This window comes from Megascapheus bottae, chromosome 1 (assembly GCF_031878675.1).
Source record: "Megascapheus bottae isolate mThoBot1 chromosome 1, mThoBot2.hap1, whole genome shotgun sequence".
NCBI lineage: Eukaryota > Metazoa > Chordata > Mammalia > Rodentia > Geomyidae > Megascapheus > Megascapheus bottae.
The window spans coordinates 24507566-24531356 of record NC_143509.1 but is presented as its reverse complement, the minus strand read 5'-3'; the positions used below and the strand labels follow the sequence as shown (position 1 = coordinate 24531356).

The 23791-nt window shown below is 41.1% G+C and overlaps 1 protein-coding gene across 5 annotated transcripts in view; it reads left to right on the top strand.

Annotated features, from left to right (window-relative positions):
* The window catches only part of Tnik (TRAF2 and NCK interacting kinase), a 374276-nt gene that overhangs the window by 230536 nt on the left and 119949 nt on the right, over positions 1–23791 (top strand). For all 5 annotated transcript variants that reach the window (XM_090338732.1, XM_090338726.1, XM_090338731.1 and 2 more), the window contains one exon: positions 10455–10580. In XM_090338732.1, the coding sequence (XP_090194858.1) occupies positions 10455–10580 (126 nt within the window). The remainder of the gene's footprint in view (positions 1–10454; positions 10581–23791) is intronic.

The following is a 23791-nucleotide window of genomic DNA, read 5'->3' as shown; positions in this document are numbered from 1 at the left end:
AGCTGAAGAGAACAGAGACAGCACCCAGGCCTAGAATTCAAGCCCCAAGACTGCCCGCCCCCAAAAAAGGCATGTGACAAGAACTTTACACATGCTTGTGAATGTCTTCTAGTCTTTATAATGTCCTCCTTCTTTGGAGCTGTTTGCAATATGTTGGAATCTTCTACAGTTCTCAAAATGAACAAGTTGAGCTGCCACTCTACACACACCTAAGCGTATGTCCTTATCTGTGCTCAAATTATGCCCCTGTATGTATCTGAGTTTGCACACACTCTGCCATGATACACTTCTGGCCTGAACATTGGGCTTATATGCTAAGATGCCAGAGACACTATTAGCAATCTTTAGCATCAAGGGGCTAGACCTTCAAGCTAGTACAGACGAATGTTCATTTATACTGTTTTTTCAAAATCCTTTATAATTATTTTTTGACTGTCCTAGAGCTGGAACTCAGAGCCTAAGCACTGTCCATGAGTTTCTTTGGCTCAAGGCTAGCACTCGAGTCTTTGAGCCACAAAACCACTTCCAGCTTTTTCTGTTTGTGTGGTACTGAGTAATCGAGCTCAGGGCTTCGTGCATGCTAGGCAAACACTCTTACCACCTTCCCAGCTCAATTTAATTTTTTTTCCAATCCTAGGGCTTGAACTCAGGGCCTGAGCACTGTCCTTGGACTTTCTCAAGGCTAGAGTTCTACCACTTGTGTATGCTGTACTGAGGAATCGAACCTGGGTCTTTGTGCATGCTATGCAAGCACTCTACCACTAGGCCAAACTCCCAGCCCCTATTTTTATTTTTATTTTTTTAGAATTCTGTTATCTGTATGTACTTGGACAAATGAGTTACCTCTCAACATGTCCATTTATGAGTGTAGCACACCTTAATCCTCCTGACCCCATCCATCCCCTCAGCAATCATTTTTAAAATACTGTTTTGCAGCTGGGCACTATTAGCCCAGACCTACAATCCCAACTGCCCAGAAGGCTGTGGTGATGGTGATTCAGAACAAGCCCAGGCTGACAAGTCCAGGAGATTCTTAGCTCTAGCAAAAATGCGGAAGTTGTGACATGACTCAGGTTGCAGAACATCAGCCTTGAGCAAAAAAAACCTAAGCAACAGCATAAGACCCTTAGTTCAAGCTACAGTACTGGGAGCTGGGGGGGAAAGGAAGGGAAGGGGAGGAAGGGGAGGGAAGCAAAGGGAAAGGGGGAAGGAGAGGAAAGGAAGGGAAGGAAGAAAAGGAATTTTTGCACGATAATAAAATGTATACATTGGTGCCTTTCATTTGGGCACCTCCAAGCATTTGATCAAAACTATAATTCTCTTGACCCCCGGTGACATGTTGAAATACGCAGATGAGGACATTGACAAGTAGAAGCTGAGATGCTTAGAATCAGTGACTGTCCCCACTCAAGTCCAGATCTGCAAGGCAGTCCCTGGGTTCCAGCGGGGAGATGTTCTGTGGTTAGACCATCCCTCGTGCCTCAACCCCCCCGCCCCCCGCCGTGTACCTCACATTTCTGCCCATGTTTTGACTTCTCCGGACTGTGTCTTGTTAAGCTCTGCAGCTTTTCTGTGGCTTCACTTTTGCAGCCATACTTTCTGCCTCTTTAATATCTTGAAGCTCACTTTTTGCTTTCCCTTTCTGAAAAGGCCTTTCTCATTTAAAGCCTATAGATTTTAATGAGCTCTCAAGCCAGGACTAGGAACTGTGCTATGGCCATCTTTGTAACCCCTGCTGGTCAAAGTAAAAGCTGGTAGGTGTTACAGAAGACACAATGTCAGCATGGAAGGCAGGAAAAAATAAAAAGAATCTAAAGGCAGATGAAGATGAAATCCAAACTGCAGACCACAGAAAACTTATTTTTTTAAGGAAGTTAAAAAGATTCCTTCCAATTCCTGTAGTTATTATCTGAATTGTGGTCCAGGATGCTGGTAAACAGAAGTTATCTCCTTTCTCAGGGAGTTTAACCAAATGACTATCACTAAATGTATCAAAATTTGTTTTGCTTGAATTTGAACCATTTTATTTGTGTGTCTATTGTGTCTATCCTGGGGCTCGAACTTAGGACCTTGGTACATACTTGAGCTTTTGTGCTTGAAGCTAGTGTTCTACCTCTTATAAGTCATAGTTGGACTTCCAGCTTTTTGGGTGAAGATAAGTCTCACAGACTTTCCTGTCCAGGCTGGATTTGAAATGTGATTCTTAGATTTCAACCTCCTGAGTAGCTAGAAATACAGGCATGAGCCAGTAGCACCTGGCTTATTTTTAATTTCTTTAGTTCATGGTTTTCTTGGGGCTTCTGGGCTTCAGACTAGTGTCTTCTGCTCCAGAGAGGACTGTACTTCATTGTAAGAGCAGGTTGGCCTAATGATAAAGAAAATCTCTGCAAATGATCCTTCCTTGGTGGTTTTAATACTTGAGGGGTACTGTTATTCCATGGTCTCTCTGTTCCATGTCTGCAAATGAGGATAATGATCCCTGCCCCTACAGGAAGCAGGTTATACTCCCTCTCCAGCCATAGGGCCTTGGCAAACGCTATTTTTCTACTAGGTACATGTCCCTTTCCTTGAACATACATACCATGTTCTTGTGTTCTCTCTCTCTCTCTCTCTCTCTCTCTCTCTCTCTCTCTCTCTCTCTCTCTCTCTCTCTCTCTCTCTCTCTCTCTCTCTCTCCCCTCTCCTCTCTCCCCTCTCTCCCCTCTCTCCCCTCTCCCCCCTCTCTCTCTCCCCTCTCTCTCCCCTCTCTCTCCCCTCTCTCTCCCCTCTCTCTCCCCTCTCTCTCCCCTCTCTCTCCCCTCTCTCTCTTCTCTCTCTCCTCTCTCTCTCCTCTCTCTCTCCTCTCTCTCTCTCCCCCTCTCCCCCTCTCCCCTTTAGAACTCAGCACAACTGGATCCCTGAGGGCTAATTTGAGCAGCTCTGACATATATCTCTCATGGTAGTAATTTTCCCTGTGATTGTACCATTCTCAGACATATGCTGTTATATTTAACAAGTTTCATTGCAGAAGAGCTGGACCCTGCCCATCATTACACTAATTTAGCATTATACCTGGGATATATCAGCCCTTAATATTTGTTAAATCAACCCATTTAGCCTAAGGTTAATACATGGAAAGAAGTTCGCTCCTGCCTAGACAAGACCTGAGTTTCTAGCTGTGTGTGTTGAAGAAGTACAGAATTAGACAACTCATTGAATCTTTCTGGGCTTGTAAGAGCTCTAAAAATATAGCTCACAAATACATAAGCACTCCGGAGATAATTTTAGGTGATTCACACCTTAATTCTCCTTTAATATTTAATGCAATTTAACATTTAATAAATGGATTGGAGCAGACTTCAAACTGCATGTGATATATCAACTCAGAACTTGAAAAATACCAAATTCTTAATTTGTATGCCATATGAATGCTGCATGCATGCCTCAGTATGAAATTTCTAGGCAAAGAGTTGAAAAGAACTTGTACCATGTAAACATTGCTTTTCTTCTAGTCCTTTAACTCGATACAAGACCAAAAATTTTACAAGATACTGAAAATAATAGGGGTTTTTAAATTCAAATTTTATACTCAACAAGTAACCTCTTGATTGTCATTGATAATGTAAGTAAATACTACTTACATTTACAAAAATAGTTGATTTTAAACTAATATTTTCCTCTCATATACATTGGTAGCTGAAATTAAATTTCTATTTGAAATTGAATTAGTAGAAGTTATTACAGATTGTATATGTATGTATGTATGTATATGTATGTATGTGTGCATACATATTAGCATACACCAATACTGGAGCACTGAACTCAGGGCCTGGATATTATCCCTTAGCTTTTTCATTCAAGCTAGTGTTCTATCACTACAGCTCTACTTTGCTAATAATTGAAGATAACACTCTCATACTGCTTCAGATCTCAGCTTCCTAAGTAGTTAGACTTACAGATACAAGACACAAGTACTTGGCCAGAAATAAATTTGAAACCAAATTCTAGATGAAAGTGATGATGACTTATACTTCTGGTGATTTGTGGTCCTTGAAGTATAAGGATTGTCTTCAACTTCTTCACACACCATCAGAGGCTCTGGTCAATGCCCAGAGCCTCTGTAGTTAAGCCAGCTACCTATGCATTTATATAAATAACTCTTTCCTTCCAGACTTCCTTCCGCCCAGTTTTTTTATTGTCATAGGAGTCATATGGTTTTGTTTTTGTATCATGGATTGATAGTTAAATATGGAGTAAACTGTAGGTTATAGAAATATATTTATAGAAAATATATTTAATACTTCACTATTTTAAACTTGCATACTTTTGCCATGTAAAATGTATGTCACTACATAATAAATATACAACTTAAAAATGTAATCTTTATCTCTGAAAATTAACCATAAAAAAGGACTGTACACTTACAAACTCCCTAATTAGAAGATCAGAGTCAGGATTTTCTTTACCCCTGGTTAATACGTTCCTAAATTCTTTGGGTAAACACTTCGGTTTTAATCCTGTGAGTCATTGCCTTTCTGGCTAAGAGTTTTCTGTATAAAATTAGAAATATTCGACTTTAGAGTCAGACTAATCTGGGATCAAATCTCAGCTCTAATATTTAAGATGAGTAAACTTGAACTTGAAGGAGTTCTTTGACTTTGAAAATCATTCTTCGTTTGTACAATTATATCATCAAAAACACTTCAAGTTCATGCACAAACAGCCATGACATGTAATGAACATTTCATGAAGTTGTCTTTGATTAACCTGTTGTTTTGTGCTTGTATTGGGGTTTGAACTCAAGGCCTACATGCAGTCCTTAAGCTTTTTTTATTCAAGGCTGGTGCTTTACCTTTTGAGCCACAGCTCAATTTCCAACTTTGCTGGTTAATTAGAGATAAGAGTTCCTAGGACTTTTCTTCCTAGCTGGTTTTGAACCTTCTCAGATCTCAGCCTCTTCAATAGCCAGGTCACAGGTGTGAGCCACTAGAGCCTGCCTTCTGGCTGACTTGTTTGTTGGTGGTGGGACTTGAACTCTTGGACCTGGGCGCTGTGCCTGAGCTCTTTAGCTCAAGACTACCGCCTTACCCCTTGAGCCACAGCACCACTTCCAATTTTCTGGTGATAAATTGGAGATAAGAGTCTCCTGGACAGTGTGAATTAATGCACCTCTATCTGGCAAATATCATGTTACCCTTTTATTAAAAACAATAAAAAATTAAAAAAAAGTCTCCTGGACATTTTTAGTGCCCTGGCTGGCTTTGAACCTCGATCCTCCAATCTCCGCCTCCTAAGTAGCTAGGATGACAGGTGTAAGCCACCTTGCCAGCCTTCTGACTGACTTTTGTGATCACAGTTCTGCATAATTCACCTCCCAATCACTCAGTGGTTTAAAAGCATGACCTGAAGTCTGTACTTTCTTTGCATTTGAAAGCTATTGTATCTACATGGTTTCTCATCTTCTGGAATTGCAGCCCCAGTTTCTCACATTGCTAAAGGATTCTCCTGCAGCTAGAGGAAATAGGGCCAGCCCAAGTGTGTAATTGCTTTCCTGAGTTCTGCTCCATTTATTTATTACTATCCCATTGGTCAAAAGAAGTCACCTGGCCAAGTCCAACTTCAAGAAGAGTCATGAACTCCACTTTTTATTGTGAAACAGCCAAGATACCATGGCCAATTTTTGAACCAATCTATCATAAATATTAATGATAGATTCTCATGATCTTGAAATTAGAAAAAATGAGCCAGGTGCAATGACAGTTCATGCTAATATAATTCTAGCTACTCAGGAGGCTAAGACCTGAGGTTTGCAATGCAAAGCAAGCCTGGGCAGGAAAGTCCTTGAGATTTTTACCTTCAATTAACTACCAAAAAATCAGAAGTGGAGACATGGCTCAAAGTAGTAGAGTTCTAGCTTTGAGCAAAAGAGCTCAGGGGCAGTGCACAGGACCTGAGTTCAAGCCCCACAACCAAAATGAAAAATAAAAGCCAGACTTCTATATCTTTATAGTGACATTACATTTAAGCACTCCACTTCTAAGCCTTCAGAGGTGGCTTAGAGAGATTTCTTAATTCCCACTGGTAACTGAAAAGGTCTGACATTCAGAGTGTAAATGTCATGCCTGAAGTTAACATAATGAATCAGACTTGATTTTGGAGTCTCCCAGCAGAAAAATAGATCTTCCCAAAGTACTGGACTTGGTTTATTAAGTTAGTCTCTGTTTAAACTTAAGATAATTTGACCCTAATACTTCATTTTTGAGTATGACCTGGTGGTGGCATTAGGCGTCAATGAACTTGATCTCTGTGCTTAATATTTAAGATATAGCAATCGGTCATTCACATACCAAAGGCTGCCCCTTCTACATCTGTTTCTTCCAATTCAGTCATAGTTACTCTGTGTTTTAGAAAACACTGGAGCTCATCTTCCTTCCAAGACCCTATGTTGAGGCCTGGCTGTTTGTGGTTAGACAGAATCTTTATTTCTATTTCTCTGAATCACTTACTGCCCTCAGAACCCTGGATGACAAATGTGGATGAACAGCAGCCCTGAAGCATTAACGAATTGCATGCTCAGTTACAAGGCCATTGAAGGTCAATATCAAGGTTATATATTAGAGCCACACCATCATGACCCAATGTCTGATAATTGTGTTTGAAAACAATGCAATTGGAACATAAAATTCAAGGGGTCTAAACACTCTTGCCCTCCTAGCTTTGTTTATTGGTCTTTGGCATGCACTCTACCTACCCTCCCTTGCCTTTTAGACTCCAAACTCGATATCTAAGCTTTTTTATTGTTATTGCCTCAGTTTACCTCTACAAAGTGATAGAGAATACGCTGACTTCATTTTGAACATCAGTACAGATGGTGACATACTGAACTGTGTTATAACTTCCTTGTTGCCCAAGTTCTTATTTTTACAATTTAATAAGCTTTTAACACACACCCCCCACCAAACTATCAAAAATTCAGAGGCAAACAACAAACAGACCCAGCCTGACTTCTGTCTAAGCAAGAGTGTCGGCTCGTATACTTGCCTTTTATAAGTAGCTAGTGGTGAATGGTAGGCCATAGTAACCCTTAGGCTGGTTTATCTCAAAGTCCATCACTTACCTCCTACTCTTTTTTTCTTTTTTTTCATATATTTTTTATTGTAATTAATAGAAGGGTTACATAATATTTGCCAGATAGATGGTACATTAATTCCCATATACTGATACCCTTTCACATGTCTTGGTCCCCATTTCCCTCCCCCCCCCACCCCCACCCCTCATCTTGTTTCCCCCCTTCCCTATCCAATTTCAAATAACCAAATACAAATATATCCGATATATCAGGTAACAAAGTGAGATACTGTAACAATATGAGATAACCAAGGGACAGCAAAAGAGATGTGAGATAACATAATACCTTAAGAAGAACAATCATTATATGGCTTATGTTTCTATATCCTAGAGATCCTTTCATTCAGCGTCCTACTATATGGCCTTTTGTATCAAGGTTTTGCTCTATTGCAAATCTCTGCTAGGAAAGCCCAAGGTTTCTACTGATTATGACAAATGAGGGAAACCATTGAGCCTAAGTTCCTTTGAGTCTGGCTTACTTCACTTAGTATGATTTTTTCCATTTCCTAACAAATGGGGCAATGTCATTCTTTCTGACAGCAGCATAGAATTCCATTGTGTACAAATAGCACAACTTGTTGATCCACTCATCAACTGAGGGACATCTAGGTTGGTTCCATATCTTTGCTATGGTAAATAGTGCTGCAATGAACATTGTTGTGCTGGTGGATTTAGTATGTCCTTGTTTCTGGACAATTGGGTAAATGCCTAGTAGTGGAATTGCTGGGTCATAGGGGAGCTCTATGTTTAGTCTTTTGAGGAACTCTGCCATATTGCTTTCCATAGTGGTTGAACGAGTTTGCACTCCCACCAACAGTGCAGTAGTGATCCCTCCTGGCCACATCCCCTCTAGCATCTGTTGTTATTAGTTTTCTTGATCCTGGCCATTCTAACTGGAGTGAGGTGGAATCTTAGAGTTGTTTTGATTTGCATTTCTTTTATGACCAGAGATGTTGAGCATTTCTTCATGTGTCTATAGGCCATTTTTGTTTCTTCTTCAGAGAAGACTCTTTTTAAGTCTAAACTGCAGAGCAAAAGCTCTGCAAAGGACATAGCTAGTAAACTAATTAGAAAGCCTACAGAATGGGAGAAGATCTTCACCAACCATACAACAAAGGCCTCATATCTAAAATATATCAACAGCTCAAAAAATTGAATCAATCCAAAACTAATCTCCAAAGTAACAACCATCCCATTAAAAGATGCCAAAGACTTAAAGAGAGTCTTCTCTTACGTCCTACTCTTACCCACAATGCTTTGGCTCTCCAAAGTAGCTCGTATGCACTCTGGGATGGCATTTGAGGTGTGCAGCTTGGACCTTTCCACAAGGTGAAGGTCATTCTCTTTGTAAGACTAGAGCAGGGACTGGTGTAGGCAGAGCAAGCAGGCCAGGAATGCATTGATCAGCAGTGTGCCATCTATCCTCGACCCCTGCCTCAGCCCTTTGGCTCTGTTCCCTTGCAGCGAGTATCACGTGTGTCTCCTTAGCTCAGCATCCTCATCGTCTGTTCTATTTTGAGATCACCTAGTCTTCCATTTAGTGAAACCACATGAGGTGTAACATGTTTTTAGTTCTCCTAAGTGTGCAGATTTCCATTTCCTTCCACTAATTTTATCTTTGTGTGGCCAGGAAATGTCAACATCTGGGCATTCTGCCTTCTATTCTTAGCTGATCCTTCGACTATCACCAGTATTGCTCTAGGAAGTTGGGCCTTGGGCAAGCTTGCTTTCTTGTACTTGCAGGCATTTGGCTTGGTACTGAGAATGTTCTAGAAAAATAACAATATTTGTGTTGATGTGTTTATAGTTACAATTGATTGTTAGTGGATGGCAATTCTGGAAATGACCATGATAGGTAGACGAAGGAGCTTGGCAGTTCAGAAAGGGGCTCTAGAATTCAGATTTGAAGTAGAGCATGGCTTATGATCCATGGAGAAGAGAGGCAAGTGGCAGTGAAATTGGAATGTATACTTGAGTAAAGTGAGAAGGAAAATGGGGAGGTTTGCAACCCAGTTTAGTGGGAGGACTTGACCTTGAGGGAATAACAGAAAGGTATCCCTGGAGAGTCGGTTAAACTCAACCAGAAGTGATGTATAGACCCAGGCATGGTGGTACACACAGGCAGGAGGCTGAGATCTGAAGACCACAGTTCAAAGGTAGCCTGGGCAGAAAAGTCTGTGAGACTCTTATCTCCAATTAAACAGAAAAAATAGCTAGAAATGGAGGTATGGCACAAGAGGTAGAGGGTCCACCTTGAGTGAAAAAGCTAAGGAACAGTACCAGGCCCTCAGTTCAAGCCACTAAAGTGGCATGCCAGCATATACATGTGCACACACACACACACACACACACACACACACACACACACACACACACGATGTATAGAAATGATGTGAATCAAAGGAGAATGAAAGAACATATCACACTTGAAAGATTGTTGAAGGCCACTAATACAGTTACCCCAGAAGGAAGCCATGTGGCTGAAGAGTCATAAAGGGACAGATGGGGACACAGGTGAGTGGTCTTTCTGCTCTTGGGAATGTTGCTAACTGCTGCTTCTAAAAAATTGTCATGTGCTAGAAACTTTCCCAAGCAACCTCAAAAATCAAACACCATTTTACCACCCATTTCTGTGTGCCATGAATGGGATGAGACTAAGCAAGAACACACCTCTCACCACTAAGGCTAGGACTAAGTCAGTGGACTCCAAGTTAAAACTCAGAATGAATGCAGCCTGCGGATCAGGAAAGGCACTCGGCAGGGAAGCCGCCTCTCTCTCTCTCTGTCCTCACTGCATCTCCCCTTTGCTCTTCCTGCTTGGTGTCCTGAAGGTGACATGGGTAGTCCTGCTTGGTGAACTCCCTCAGATCTGGAGAACTTACCCACTCCCTTTCTGTCTTGACTTTTATCTCCCTCAGTCAGGCACTTCAATAAAAGTAGACTTCAAAGAAAATGAACCTAGTGAAAATTTAAATCGGTGAGCCTGTGTTTTTCCCTTGGGCTTTTCCCTCGGTCTTTCCTAAGGTGGATATGGTCTGTGATGGCTTCCTGATACACCAAGTTCCCAGAGGCCTAGTGCCAATTTTATCCTTTGCTGACTGGCTTGGTCGTCTCCGGGTGAAGGGATGAATTTATTCCCCTATGCAGACTGCACTAGTCCTTTCCAATGGAAGAGCTCCGCGTTCCCAGTACATTGTTCGTGGAAGTGTTTTCAGTTTAGTGAGATTTCATCATTATACTCACTGTGAAAGAACATTACTCTTGTATCGTTGGTATGGAGAATGTTAAAAGAATAGGATTCTAGTGACAGTGGGTTTTCATGCAACCTATTTATTGTTCTACTGTAGGATGAAGAGGAGGAAATCAAGCAAGAAATTAACATGTTGAAGAAATATTCTCATCACCGGAACATTGCTACATACTATGGTGCTTTTATCAAGAAGAACCCTCCAGGCATGGATGACCAGCTTTGGGTATGTGGAACTATTTGATACTGCTTCTGTAACAACACTCTCTATACAGTGTTTCTCTATCCCTATGACTAGACTTGATTAGGTAACTTCCGATTATGATAATATAAGTTCGAAAACACACGAACTCGACACCATTCCTGACCTAGAAGATTTGGTGGGGGGAATTCGTAATACTCATTCTGAGTACAATACTTAAACCTTCTCATGGAAATAGATGTTAGTACAGCTTCACCCAAGGGCCGTTGGAATACACATACATAAGTGCACACACTTGAGTATGCATACATACACAAAAAGCATAGATATGTATAAATCTATGTGTGCATGTACAAGTATATACATGTGTACATACACGAGTATGTGTATACTATATGTACACATGAGTATATATACACAATATCTGCACATAGACATACATGTGTATATATATATATATTTCTGTATATGTATAATACACAAGAACACAAGCACAGATACATAGATATGTATCTTCCATGGAAAGTACTTCACTTTCAGCCTGTTGTTTGTACATCCAAAATAAATATCTGGGTAACTGAAAAAAAAAATGCACGTAGCAGTTAGCCAATAGGAAATCACTACACAGGTAATTCAGTTGGTAGGGGTGTATTCTTGATGAGCAGATGGTTGTGAACTATTGCAGTAAGCTAGGGTAGCCTTTCTTAAAAGTTATAACTACCTATAATGACCTTTCATTTTGGTAAAACAAGAAAGGGGAAAGTATATGTATATAAACACATACATTGGCATCAGATGGGTGCAACACCAACGGTGTTGGAAATACTTGCTTTGGGGTAGTAATTCAGAACCAGGACAACCAACAACTTCTTGTTGGCTTTTTCCTTTGTCACCAACCAAATACTTCCTGCCCCTCCCCGGACAAGCACCCTCCATTTAAGTTACTATGGTTTTAAACCATAGTTGACAAGTGTCCAAGTGTTCATTGGTGGCAAGACCCTCTCCCCCTCTTCTATCCATTCTAGGACCCTGGACTCATCGGAGTCTAGGGGCCCTGCTCCCCTTCCTTCCCCCTGCCCTTGCCCCGCCGGAGGAGTGGAAAGAGGAGACAAAGCCCTGGCTCTGGATTCTCGCCACTTCCTAGGGGCTCTCCAAGTCCTTTTAAGGACCTAGTTCCCCATCCTTCTGAAAATATGAGACTGTCTACTGAACCCCCCAATGGGGGACCCCAAACTAAAACCATGTATTAGATGAGTGAGGGATACACCAAGCACCCTGCCAGATCATTGGCTGGAAAGACTCCTTGGGTCTCTTCCAAGCAGACCACATGATCCTGCACAGGACCCTCTCCCGAGAGGCAGGGGCTTCCCCCTGGACTCCCGCCTGTGTTTCATTCCACCTGCACAGAAATATTCCACATCCGCTGTCCACAAAACCAGAAAGAAATGAAATCTGCATGTCCAAGAGATATCTGCACATCACCACTTGAGTCATGCCCCAATTACTTTTTTTATTAAAGAATTTATTAACATTGATTTTTACATCATATTTCAAATGTCATGTTTAACAAACAAGTATTCAAGAAGGGAGTCTCTATATACAATCACCAGCACATAGTTTTTAGAACATAATTAAAATTAAGCTGAGGGTTTATACATATTAATCTAATAAAACATTATGTCTATAGAGTATATAGCCCATTGTAGATTTTTATGTCTATGTAATTATGTTTGTATCTCCAATACCATGTCCATAACATTGGGTACCCAAATATTGAGTCATCGCTCTTGCACTGTTCGGATCTAATATCCATGTATTAAGGATACCATGCGCCTTTTGTTTCTTTGGTCTTACCTTACTCAACATGATTTGCCCTAGTTTCATCCACTTGCATACGAATGCCATTATTTTATTTATTTATTTATTTATTTATTTATTTATTGTCTGTTAGCTATGTAGAATTCCATTGTATATATGTACCACATTTTTTTTTATCTATTCATTTCCAGTAGGGCATCTGGGTTGTTTCCATCGCTTGGCTATTGTGAATAGTGCAGAGATGAACATAGCTGAGCAGGTATCCTTATCATATCCTGGGTTATGATGCTCTGGATAGATGCCCTGGAGTTGTATGGCAGGATTGTAGGGAAGGTCTATTTTCAGTTCTTTTTTTTCATATATTTTTTACTGTAATTAATAGAAGGGTTACATTATATTTGCCAGATAGAAGGTGCATTAATTTGCATACATTGATACCCTTTCTCATGTCTTGGTCCCCATTTTCCTCCCCTCTCACCCCCACTAGAAACCTCCACACTGCTTTCCAAACTGGCTGAACTTGTTTACATTCCTACCAGCAGTGCAGTAGGGTTCTTCTCTCTCCACAATTCTGCCAACATCTGTCGTTGTCTGAGTTCACAATCTTGGCCATTCTTGTTGGGGTAAGGTGGTATTTTAGAGTTGTTTTTATTTGCATTTCTTTTATGACCATGGATGATGAGCATTTTCTCATATGTTTTTCTGCCATTTTAACCTCTTCTTTTGGTAAGTCTCTTTTTAGTTCCCTTGCCCATTTAGTATTTGGTTTGTTGGGTTTGGGGGGTTCATTTCTTGAGTTGCCTGCCCCAATTATTTTTTAAACTGATGGTTGTTTGAGCCAGGGCCTCACCTGGGCCAGTCTGGGCTGTGATCCTCCTATTCGTACTTTCCCCACAGCTTCTGACTCTGCCCAGCCATTGTGCCTCCCCTTTAGCTGAGAATGAAAGTGTGTACCACCATACCCAGCCATTGGTTAAGACCGGGGTCTAATAACTTTTGGATGGGGCCCACTTAAACTGTGGTTAGGATCCCCTGAAGTTAGTGTTCCAGGCTTGAGCCACCTGCCCCCACAGGATAGCTATTTTATGCATCCTGGTGAAAGGTCTTTCACTTAGTCAGGGCTAGAGTTCCAAATTAAAAGAAAACATTAAAGCGCCTTTTGAACTACCTCCCAGTTTCTTACCCAAGGCAGTGTTTCTTGGTGAGTCATACTTGAAGACTCATTTTGTGACGTGGGACAAATAGGATGTCGCACTCTGTGGGATTTGGAAAGAGAGGGCTAGTCAAGCAGGGTTTGTTCTTTGCCTTTTCCCTGACCCTCTGATTTCTTACTCTGAAAGAAAATTAGTTGCCATTCTTTTCCTAGGTCATTGTCAAGTTAATTGATTTTTTTCACAACTCAGGCTTGAGTGATGGATGAAGCTGAAGCAGAATGCAGGCATCCTAAAATGTGACAATTTAGCTTAATCTGAAGATGTATGAAAGCCACTTGAGGGTTTTTTTTTTTTTTTTGGTGGTATTTGTTTTTGTCGATCATAGGGTTTGAACTCAGGGCCTGTGCACTGTCCCTGAGTTCTTTTTGCTCAAGGCTAGTACTCTAACACTTTGAGCCACAGCACCACTTCTGGCTTTCTGATGGTTAACTGGAGATAAGAGTCTCATGGACTTTCCTCCCGGAGCTGGTTTTGAACCATGATCCTAAGATTTCAGCCTCCTGAGTTGCTAGGATTGTAAGCATGAGCTACCCATGCCTGGTATCACTGGAGGTTTCGTTGAAAAAATAAATCTTGCCAGGTCTAGTAGCACGTGCCTGTGATGCTAGCTACTCAGGAAGCTGAGACCCAAAGGGTCCTGGTACCAGGCCAGCCTGGACTATTTCCAAAATAACTAGCAAGAAACTATGCTTGCCAGGTACCCATGGTCAGAAGTGAGCTCGGGCAGAAAAGTCTGTGATACTCTTCTCTCCAGTTAATCACCACAAAACCAGAGATGGCACTGTGGCACAAAGTGGTAGAGCACTAGCCTTGATCAAGAAAGCTCAGGGGCAGTGCCCAGGTCCTCAGTTAGAGCCCCACAACTGAGAAAAAAAAAGCTGTGGTAGAAGTATGTTGTTCAAGTGGTAGAGCGCTAGCCAAGTAACTGTGAGGTTCTGAGTTCAAAACCTGATAGTTCTGGGTCTCTCTCTGGAGTTACCAGCAAGTGGGAAGAAATTATTTAGAAGTGAGTACCTGCTACTGCTCATGTTGTCCAACTGTTTTTGAAGATACTGGGGGATTGGTCCCAGGGAATTGCCCTTATAGGTAAATGCTCTGCCACTGAGATACACCCTGGCCAATGAGGACATATGGCTTTAGGAAGTAATGAGGTCACAAATAGGATTGAGACCCCTTATAAAAGGGCTACAGAGAGCCTGCACTCTCCCTCTTCCCTTCCCCCCCTTCTCATTCTCTCTGTCTCCCTCCCTTCTCTCTTCCCTCTCTTTCTTCCCTCTCTTCATTGTTCTCCCTTCTTGCCTCTCCCCTTTTTCCTCTCCCCTCTTCCCTTCTTTCCTCTCTTCTCTGTCCTCTCTCTCCATCTCCCCATCTCTCTCTTGTGCCCATACTAGGACTTGAAATTGGGCCCTTATGCTCTCACTGGGCTTTTTTCACTCAAGGTTGATGTTCTACCATTTGGCCACATCTTAGGGTGTAGCTTTCCATGTGGGGTGATGGAAACTTGGACCCTAGTGGTCACACCTGTAATCCTGGCTGTATAGGAGGCTGAGATGTGAAGATCACCACCACAACCAGCTCTGATGGGAAAGTCTATGAGACCCTTATTTCCAGTCAACCAGAAAAAAAAGCCAAAAATGGAGCTGTGGCTCAAGTGGTAGAGCATCATCCTTGAGCAAAAAATCGAAGCAACAGCAGTGTGTAGGCCCTGAGTTCAAGCCCCAGAACAGGCAAAAAAAAAGTGATGGGATCTGAGTCATGGAATGAAGGATCTGAAAACAGACTGAATGGAGGTAAGGGTAGAGGCCAGACCAGTTAAGAGGCTGGTTTAGCAAGGGAATCTCTTCATTAGACTTTGTAAATGGGGCTTGGCAAGCTGTGAACACTGCTAAATGGACCCTATTGGAGTGGAGAGAATCCTGCTTTCACATCTGTTCTTCCCACGTGCAATTAAATGTAGGTCCAGAATGCACCAGTGAGTGGTCCTACATTCTGCTGGCTTGAAAGATAGAAGTGCTTGTCAGACATAGCCCATGCCACAGGGCTCTCTGTTTCTCCCACAAGCAGTGTCCACAAGCTCTGTCCCTTGGAGTGAGGATTCATGAGGACAAAGCATCTTTAGTTCTTTGTGTTGTCCCCAGGCTTAAGCTGAGGGCCTCAAGCTCCAGCGTGGTTTGCTTGCTCACAGCTGGCCTTCTACCACCCTCAGCCATCCTACAGTCCGACTTGTTTGCAAATTAATTGAAGATAGAAACTCATAGCCTTTTCTGTCTAGGGTAGTTTTGAACTGCAATCTTGAGATCTCGGCCTCCTGAGATTGTATGAGCTACACCTGGATTCTGTTCTCATTTTAGTTTGAACAGCACTGACTAAAACTCTGTTGACATCAACTTCTTTTCAGTTCATCGTTCACTGCCATGCCTTAGTTTCCCCAGAATTCAAAAAGGATCATAAGGTCTATTAGCTGTAAATGAGACTCTGAAGTCTTAGAAAAATAATTACATCTTGAGGAGTTGTATCTTGAGAAAGTTTTATCCTATAATTGTAAAGGTCACAGCTAGTTGACTTTTGGGATGAATGGCATTTTCTTAGGATTATACTGAGATGAAAACATTATGAATTATATAAAGATATAGCGAGGGACTACCAGCTAAGAATAGTGATTTCTAGCATTTTTATTCCCTGCATTCAGTCATCCACACAAATGTCAATCTAAATATTTGCTTGAATGATGGCCAGAGGCCAGCGGTACCATTCCTCCCCAGCCAGTCTACTTCAGGTGTCTGATTGATTGAATTGGAATCTGTACAGATAAACTCTTGTTTAGTACCAGCTCTTTGTGGAAATACCGCTTCTTCTGATAATGGCCCTTATCAACTGCTCAGGCACTGAACCGGAAATCAAAAAAAAAAAAAAAAAGCACTGGTAATAAAGATTCTGATCTCTAGGACACAAGCAGCGCTCTATCACTCACATCTCCATCTCATTCCACGACCTCACAGACACAAGAGAATGCCACTCACACACCAGGAATGAGTAAGAAATCCTAGCCTTCAAATGAACTAATTTTTCTAGAATTAGACCATGAAATCACATATAGTCTGCTGTCTCTTTTGATACTGCCATAACAAATGCAGGGCTGGAATATCTTATGGAAGGAGATGAATTTCTAATTAGTTCCTGAAATGTAGGGTGCACACGGAAGATAGCAGGTAATTGTGCTATAACGACTCAGTAATCCACTCATTAGGGATGCCATGGAAGATTTGCAGGGCTAAAAGTTAAATAATTCTATTCCATGAATTTGAAGGATAAAGGACTGTTGCCAGGAATCTTGATGACCTGTCTTGGTAGGCAATGTCTCTGACATTTGGTTTATCTATCTATATATCTACCTACCGATTGACCTACTTATCTAATACTGAGTTCAAACTCAGGGGATCATTTGAGCTACATCTCCTGGCTCTTTTTATTCTGGTTATTTTTATTTAGCCAGACCTTGGATTTCTTCCCAGATAAGCCAACACTGTTCATTCTCCTGTTAATTCTTCCCATGTGGTTGGGCTAAGTATGTACCACCATGCCTAGATTATTTTTGTTGAGAGGGGAGCTCCTCAACCTTTTGTATAGCCTTGCCTCAATCCTCAGTCCTCCCCATCTCTGACTCTTGAGTAGCTAGAATTATAGACACATGCCATGGAAATGGTTTCTATCTTAAAAATGGTGGACTAGGTCTGAGTTTGTAGATGAGAAGCCAGGAGTCTACACATGTGTAGTTTAGTTCATAGAAGGAAGTAGTTTTATAGCTAAGCCAGCATTAGAAACATTGAATCACTTCATATGAGAGTCTGGACTCCTTGAAAATTTTTGAAAAAAAATCAAATGATCTACATAGATTAGACCAATAACCAAAGACTGTGCTATAGTATAGCGGTGTTCCACTTGCAATCCATACCCTGCATCTGCATTCATTTCTTAGCTCCCCGAGTATGCCTACTGCTCAGTTCCTAGATAATCCGAGAAGGAAACTCATAAAGCTAAGGGAGGCTCTTTCTAGAACCTGCATGGGTGCTGACCATGACCCCAAAACCCTAATATACCAGATTTAGGATATATATTGCTATTGTATCTTGGTAGAAATCATGGACACATCATTTGGCATTATCTTAAGACTTAAATGTAAAAGTTAAGATTTAAAATCTGTAGCACTTTACATTTAAGAGTTCAGCCAACCTGTAGCTGAACCTTTTGAACGCTTAATTAAAATTTCTCTTAGTTCTGCACATCTAAAGCAAAGCTTTTGCATTTTTAAATAATCAATGATTGTCACTTTTATGAGCAAAGAGCTTTCTTCCTCCTTAAATAAAAGTGAGGTCGCTTGTCTGGGAGATGTTTGAAGCTTGCAACTTAAGAGCAGAAATTCTTAAAAGGTTAAACTTGGTAGGTATAGAAGCAACCAGTGATTGTGAGTATCTGTTGGTGGCAGTGATGTCTTTATTTGCCCAACTAAGAGAAGGGAATTGACTGGAACTGCAACTCAGAAGGTTGCACCCAACTGAAGTAGTGCCTGAGATCAACAGCAGAACGACTTGATTCTTTGACTAGAATATGAAACTTATGTCTTCTTTCCCCTAAAGATGAGCGTTTGAATTCTGTTTAAACTGCTTTTCACCTTTGCAGTAGGAAGCCTGTAAATTCAGGTGTCTGGTTAATGGTCTAAGCAACACTTTCTGATTCCTTGGAGGAGATTAATTTTGGGACAGTGTTCCTATCTGTATCATACTTCTCAAAATCTCTACATCCTCTAAGACTAGTATATTTTTTTCTTTTCCTATTTTTAATCTATCTGAGATTTAAATACTAAATTCTGAGATGTAACATTCTAAGATGTAGAATTGTCCTTCCTTCCCTCCCCCTCTCCATCTCCTTCCCTTTTTTCCTCCATCCTTCCCTCCCTCCCTCCCTCCCTGGCCAATCTAGCCTTGCACTCACTGTGTAGCCCAGGCTGGTCTTGAAATTTGTGATTTAGCCTCCCTAGTGCTGGACTTTACAGGTATGTACCACCTGTAATTATACACATAACAATTAGTTCCTACCATGAAAAATTCTGCAGACCTTGCAGGTCTGCTGGGAAGTTCCGTAATATTTCCTGGAATGCCACTGTGTAACTGAGCTGCTGTCCACCTGGGCCTTGGTGGCGGGCCTATCCTGTGGGCAGGTTGCTGATTGCTAAAAATATCAGGTGCTTCGGTGTATTTAAAGTGCCTTGTCATTCTCAACATCGAAAGTTGCCTGGTATCTGGAAGACTTAATGACAAAATGGGGACGTTTCATATCCTTGGGACTTGACTCTTTATCTTTAGAAAACTTAGAATTTGTAGTCAAGCATTTTCAACTCCAAAAATAGAATTCAGAAGCCAATAGTCAGATCCATCCCCCACCTCAAAAATTACATGTGAGCTTAATAAGTAGGAAAAGGTCATTGAGCTTGTTTCTCAGATGTGAAATTCCCAACAATTCTATTTTAACTTCAGCTGGTTGATTGAACAGATAATATTTTCATTTGTATACTGTCCAATTCTTAAGAGTTTTATATTTCTATTTTTATATCAGACCTGTTTTATGATGAGACTTAATATGTGAATAAAGCCATGTTTTTTCTTGTGGGGGAGTATGGGCAGTACTGGGTCTTGAACTCAGGGCCTAGACATTGTCCCTTAGCTTTTCCATTTGAGCCATACCTCCACTCTGGCTTTTTGGTGGTTAATCATTGACTTTCTTACTGGAATTGGCTTCTGTAATCTTCAGATCTCACCCTCCTGAGCAGCTAGGATTATAGATGTGAGCCATTAGTACCTGGCCTGAAACTACTTCTCATAACACATCTGCTGGATTTGGGTTTGGATTATGTGTGCATCAATCCTAGACCTGACTCTTACCAGTCCTAACAGGCTGCCCCTTGGCAAAACTCTGGGACCTTAGCAATCCTTTATCAATCCTTCCCTTGTGTCCCGTTAAGAAAACCATCCACCTTTCCCCTCCCTTGCTCCTTCCTCCTGCCCCAGCCTTTACTAGTGAAAAGAAGGGATGTACATAGTCACTTGTTCTTCACATTGACATTGGGAGGAGTGAACTCCTGCCAGGCTATTCTGGCTCAGTGCCTGCAGGTTTAAAAAAAAGCCACCTGAAGCTGTTGTTTCTTTTGAGGGAACTTAACACCAATTAATGAGCAACTGGGAAAATAATGCAGACACCTCAGAAACCATCCTACCTTCTGAGAATCGAAGTCTGAATTCGTTCAGAGGTTATTGGGGTTTAAGAGGGAGAAATCAGAAGTGACTATGTTCTGTAAATCCATTCTGAAGGTCTGGGCCTTGTAAGGGACTAAGTCAGGACTCGCTGAGAAACCCGTCTTGAATCATCCCTTCTGGAAAGCTTTCCTTTAAAATGGACCTAAGAAATGGGGGAGCACCAGGGAGCATAGACACTCACAGCCTCTAGGAGAAAATATAAATCTTGTCAGAAAAACAAGACAACTCAGGTGCGGGTGGCTCAAACTTGTAATTCTAGCCACTCAGGAGGCTGAGATCTGAAGATCTAGTTGCAAAGCCAGCCCCAGCATACAAATCCAGGAGATGTGTATAACTGGCAAAAAGCTAAGAGTAGAGATTTAACTTGTGAGGTACAGCATTAACCTTGAATGAAAAAACTAATAAAGTATTTGAGGTCAACAGGTGCTGGTTGCTTACAGGAGGCTGAGACCTAAGGATTGTGGTTCAAAGCCAGCCAACCTGGGCAAAAAAGTTCATGTAACTCTTGTCTCTAACTGGAAGTGGAGTTGTGGATTAAAGTAGTAGAAGAAATGGCACTGTGGCTCATAGAGCACTAGCCTTGAGCACAAAGAGGATTAAGAACAGCCAAGGCCCTGAGTTCAGGACTCAGGACCAGAAAACAAAACAAAACAGCAAACCTTTGTAAATGGTACTGTGGTTCAAAGTGGTAGAGTATTAGCCTTGAGAGGAAAAGCTCAGGGACAGTTCTTAGGCCCTGAGTTCAAGCCTCAATGACCTGCAAAAAAAAAAAAAGGAAAGAAAGAAAAAAAGAGTACACGATCCCAGTACCAACAGACACAGACACACACACACACACACACACGTGAATTTTTAAAAAGAAAAAGAAAATAGCACAACTGACAAATATGTGAGACTCCACCAGGCAAATTGGGAAATATGTTAGAATTCTGTTTAAAAATTAATGTTTATATATTCACACATTCTTAGATATTAACTCTGCAGATCATTTTCCTTCCACATTTTATGTCCTTAGAAGATGAGAAACTGGCTAACTCTTTGGTTTCCCCTTTGGGCCAATTACTTGAAGTAGCTACAGAAGACATAACTTTCTCTCTTTATCTATCACCCCCAAACTTTCCTGTTCACCTGATGGAACAGTAGACAATTATGAACTTGAAGCTACTGCTAGACTAGAGGTAAAAAAAGAGCTATGTACTAAGTCTAACCCATTTCAAAGATTGTGGGCTGTGGATTAATTAGCGTAAGGCCAATAGGTGTTCAGTAAATGTTAACTACTCTTGGGAAAAAAATAATGAATTTTAAAAACTGAATATTGGCTTAGGAGTATGGCCTAATGGCAGAATGCTTATTTAGTATCCGCGAAGCGCTGGGTTCCATTCCTTGGTACCATATACAAAGAAAAAGCCAGAAGTGGTGCTGTGAATCAAATGGTAGAGCACTTGCCTTGAGAAAGCCCAAGGACAGTGCCCAGGCGCTGAATTCAAGCCCCAGGACTGGCAAAGAAAAATTTTTATGTAGACAGAAATAGCTAATAGAAGTCATTCCTTTTTGCTGGCAATGTGGTTGTGTGACAGTGGACTCTTAGACTATTTCATCCAGGTCTGGCTTTCTCCCCACCTTCAATCTAACTGTCCTTTCCACCTTTCCCTCCCACCACTCTCATGACCTACAGATTCAGCTCTCCTTCTCTCACACCTGTGGAGGTGCTACTGTTGACAGCTGTGCATGGGGGACTCTTTGTGTTTCATCTCCCTATCCCCATCTTCCCTCACTTTGCACAGCAAAAAGCCAGCACTGGGCTTCCTTACTGAGTGATATAAGCTTCTAAACAAACACACACAGCCCTCATACTCTTCATGAAGCATCCTTTACCCTGCCTGTCCAGTGGAAATGAAACTCCACAAGCTATTGGTGCTTCCTTGTAGTTTTTAAAAATATGAATGACACTATATAGACATAAAAACCTATGACTCTATAGACATGTTTTATTTCATAAATTCATATATTTCTATGACATACAAACCCTTAGCCTAATTTTGATTAAGTTCTAAATACTAAGTCCCAGTGATTGTAAACAGAGATTCCCTTCTTGAACACTTGTTTGTTAAACTTGTCATTTAAAATATGATGTAAAAACGTTAATTCTTTAATAAAAAAAAGCAAAAAAATATGAATGACAGCTGGGCGCTGGTGGCTTATACCTGTAATCTTAGCTACTCAGGAGGCTGATATCTGAGGATCACAGTTCAAAGCCAGCCCAGGCAAGAAACTCTGAGACTCTATCTCTAATAAATTACTCAGAATAAAAGCTGGAAGTGTTACTGTAGCTCAAGTGGTAGAGAACAGTAGAAAGAATTCTTTTATGAGAAAAATAGTCTCAAGGACAGTGCCCACACCTAGAGATCAAGGCCCAGGACCGGCATAAAATAATATTAACAAGAACATAAACAGACCAAAGAATGGGTATTTGGGAATGCGTAGAGTGTTGAATCCATCCATAAAAGCCATGCTCATATCAAATTGATAGGGTTCATGCTTTTATTTTGTTATTTTTGTTAAGCTATATTTTATCATCATTATTTTGTTTATTTTGTTACCTATTTTAATTGTTGTTATCTTCTTGTGTTGATTATTTTGTTTAGAAAGCTCCCTTTACAAACAAGTAAAGCAGTGAAGGGGAGGTGACTGACAAAACCATTCTGGTAAATCATCAAGTTGTATATCACTTAGCTGCAAGTGCTGAACACACAGTAAACTCTCAGTAAATGTTGGTGAGTGTTATTGTGCCAGTATAAACTCCATGAGCACTTTCCTTTGAGGGAGAATATTAACCATCCATTATTTCATCCTTGTAAGATCTGAAGTTACTTTCTCCTGCTGGTCTTCTCTGTCTCTATTAACGAGAGGAGATTTCTTAGGAGGAAAGCCACACCCGGCTTCATGGTAGTCATAATTTTCAGTGTTGTTGTATGGCTGCAGGAACCCAGGCCTAGCAAGAGCTGCTTGCTTGCTTTTTTCTTTAAAAAAAAAAATCCCATTACATAATTTAACAATCATTTTGTTCTGTAGTGAGATGAAAAGAATTTAGCAGCCTTCAGCTGGGCCTGAATGAAGAAGCAAATTATCGAAATCACTGACATTAGTGGTTGGCTAGAACAGGAATGTTTCCTACTGAATTATTTGAAAGTATTTTGTACAATCTAATTGTGAACGACAGGCGTCTCTGAGCTTCTGCTGGTTTGCTTGAGAACTGTAATTACTCAGCCTAATGGAGCCCCGTGGTGGGCCATTTTCTCCTGCTGATGCAGGAGACATGGCTGCATTCGTAGGTGGTCTGGTCACTGTTTTTCAAAATGGATTCAGAGAAAGGGCACAAATATGTTTGAACACTTGGGAAAATAATTCTTGTGATTCTTTCCAAGTATGTGTCTTTGGTCATCCTGCTGGTATTAAAGCATCCTTTGCTATGGAATGGGAATTTTTCTTCCTTCCCTTCAGTTTCTTCCTTCCTTCCTTCCTTCCTTCCTTCCTTCCTTCCTTCCTTCCTTCCCTTCTCCCTTCCTTCCTCCCTCTCTTCTTCTCTCCCTTTCTTTCTCTTTGTTTCTCTCTTTCTGTTTTTCTCTTTCCCTCTCTCCTTTTTGTGTTTGTGTTAGACCTGGAGCTTGAACAGTGTCAGTTTTTTGCTCAAGGCTATTAGAGCCACAGCACTACTTGGTTTTTGTTGCTGCTGCTGTTGTTGTTTTGTTTTGTTCTGTTAGAGAGAAGAATCTCACAACCTTTCTGATCCAGGCTGCCTTCTAATCACGCTCCTCAGATTTCAGCCTCCTGAATAACTAGGCCTCCCACTGAGGTGCCCAGTACTCAAGCTAGCTTTCTTCACCCAAGGACAAAC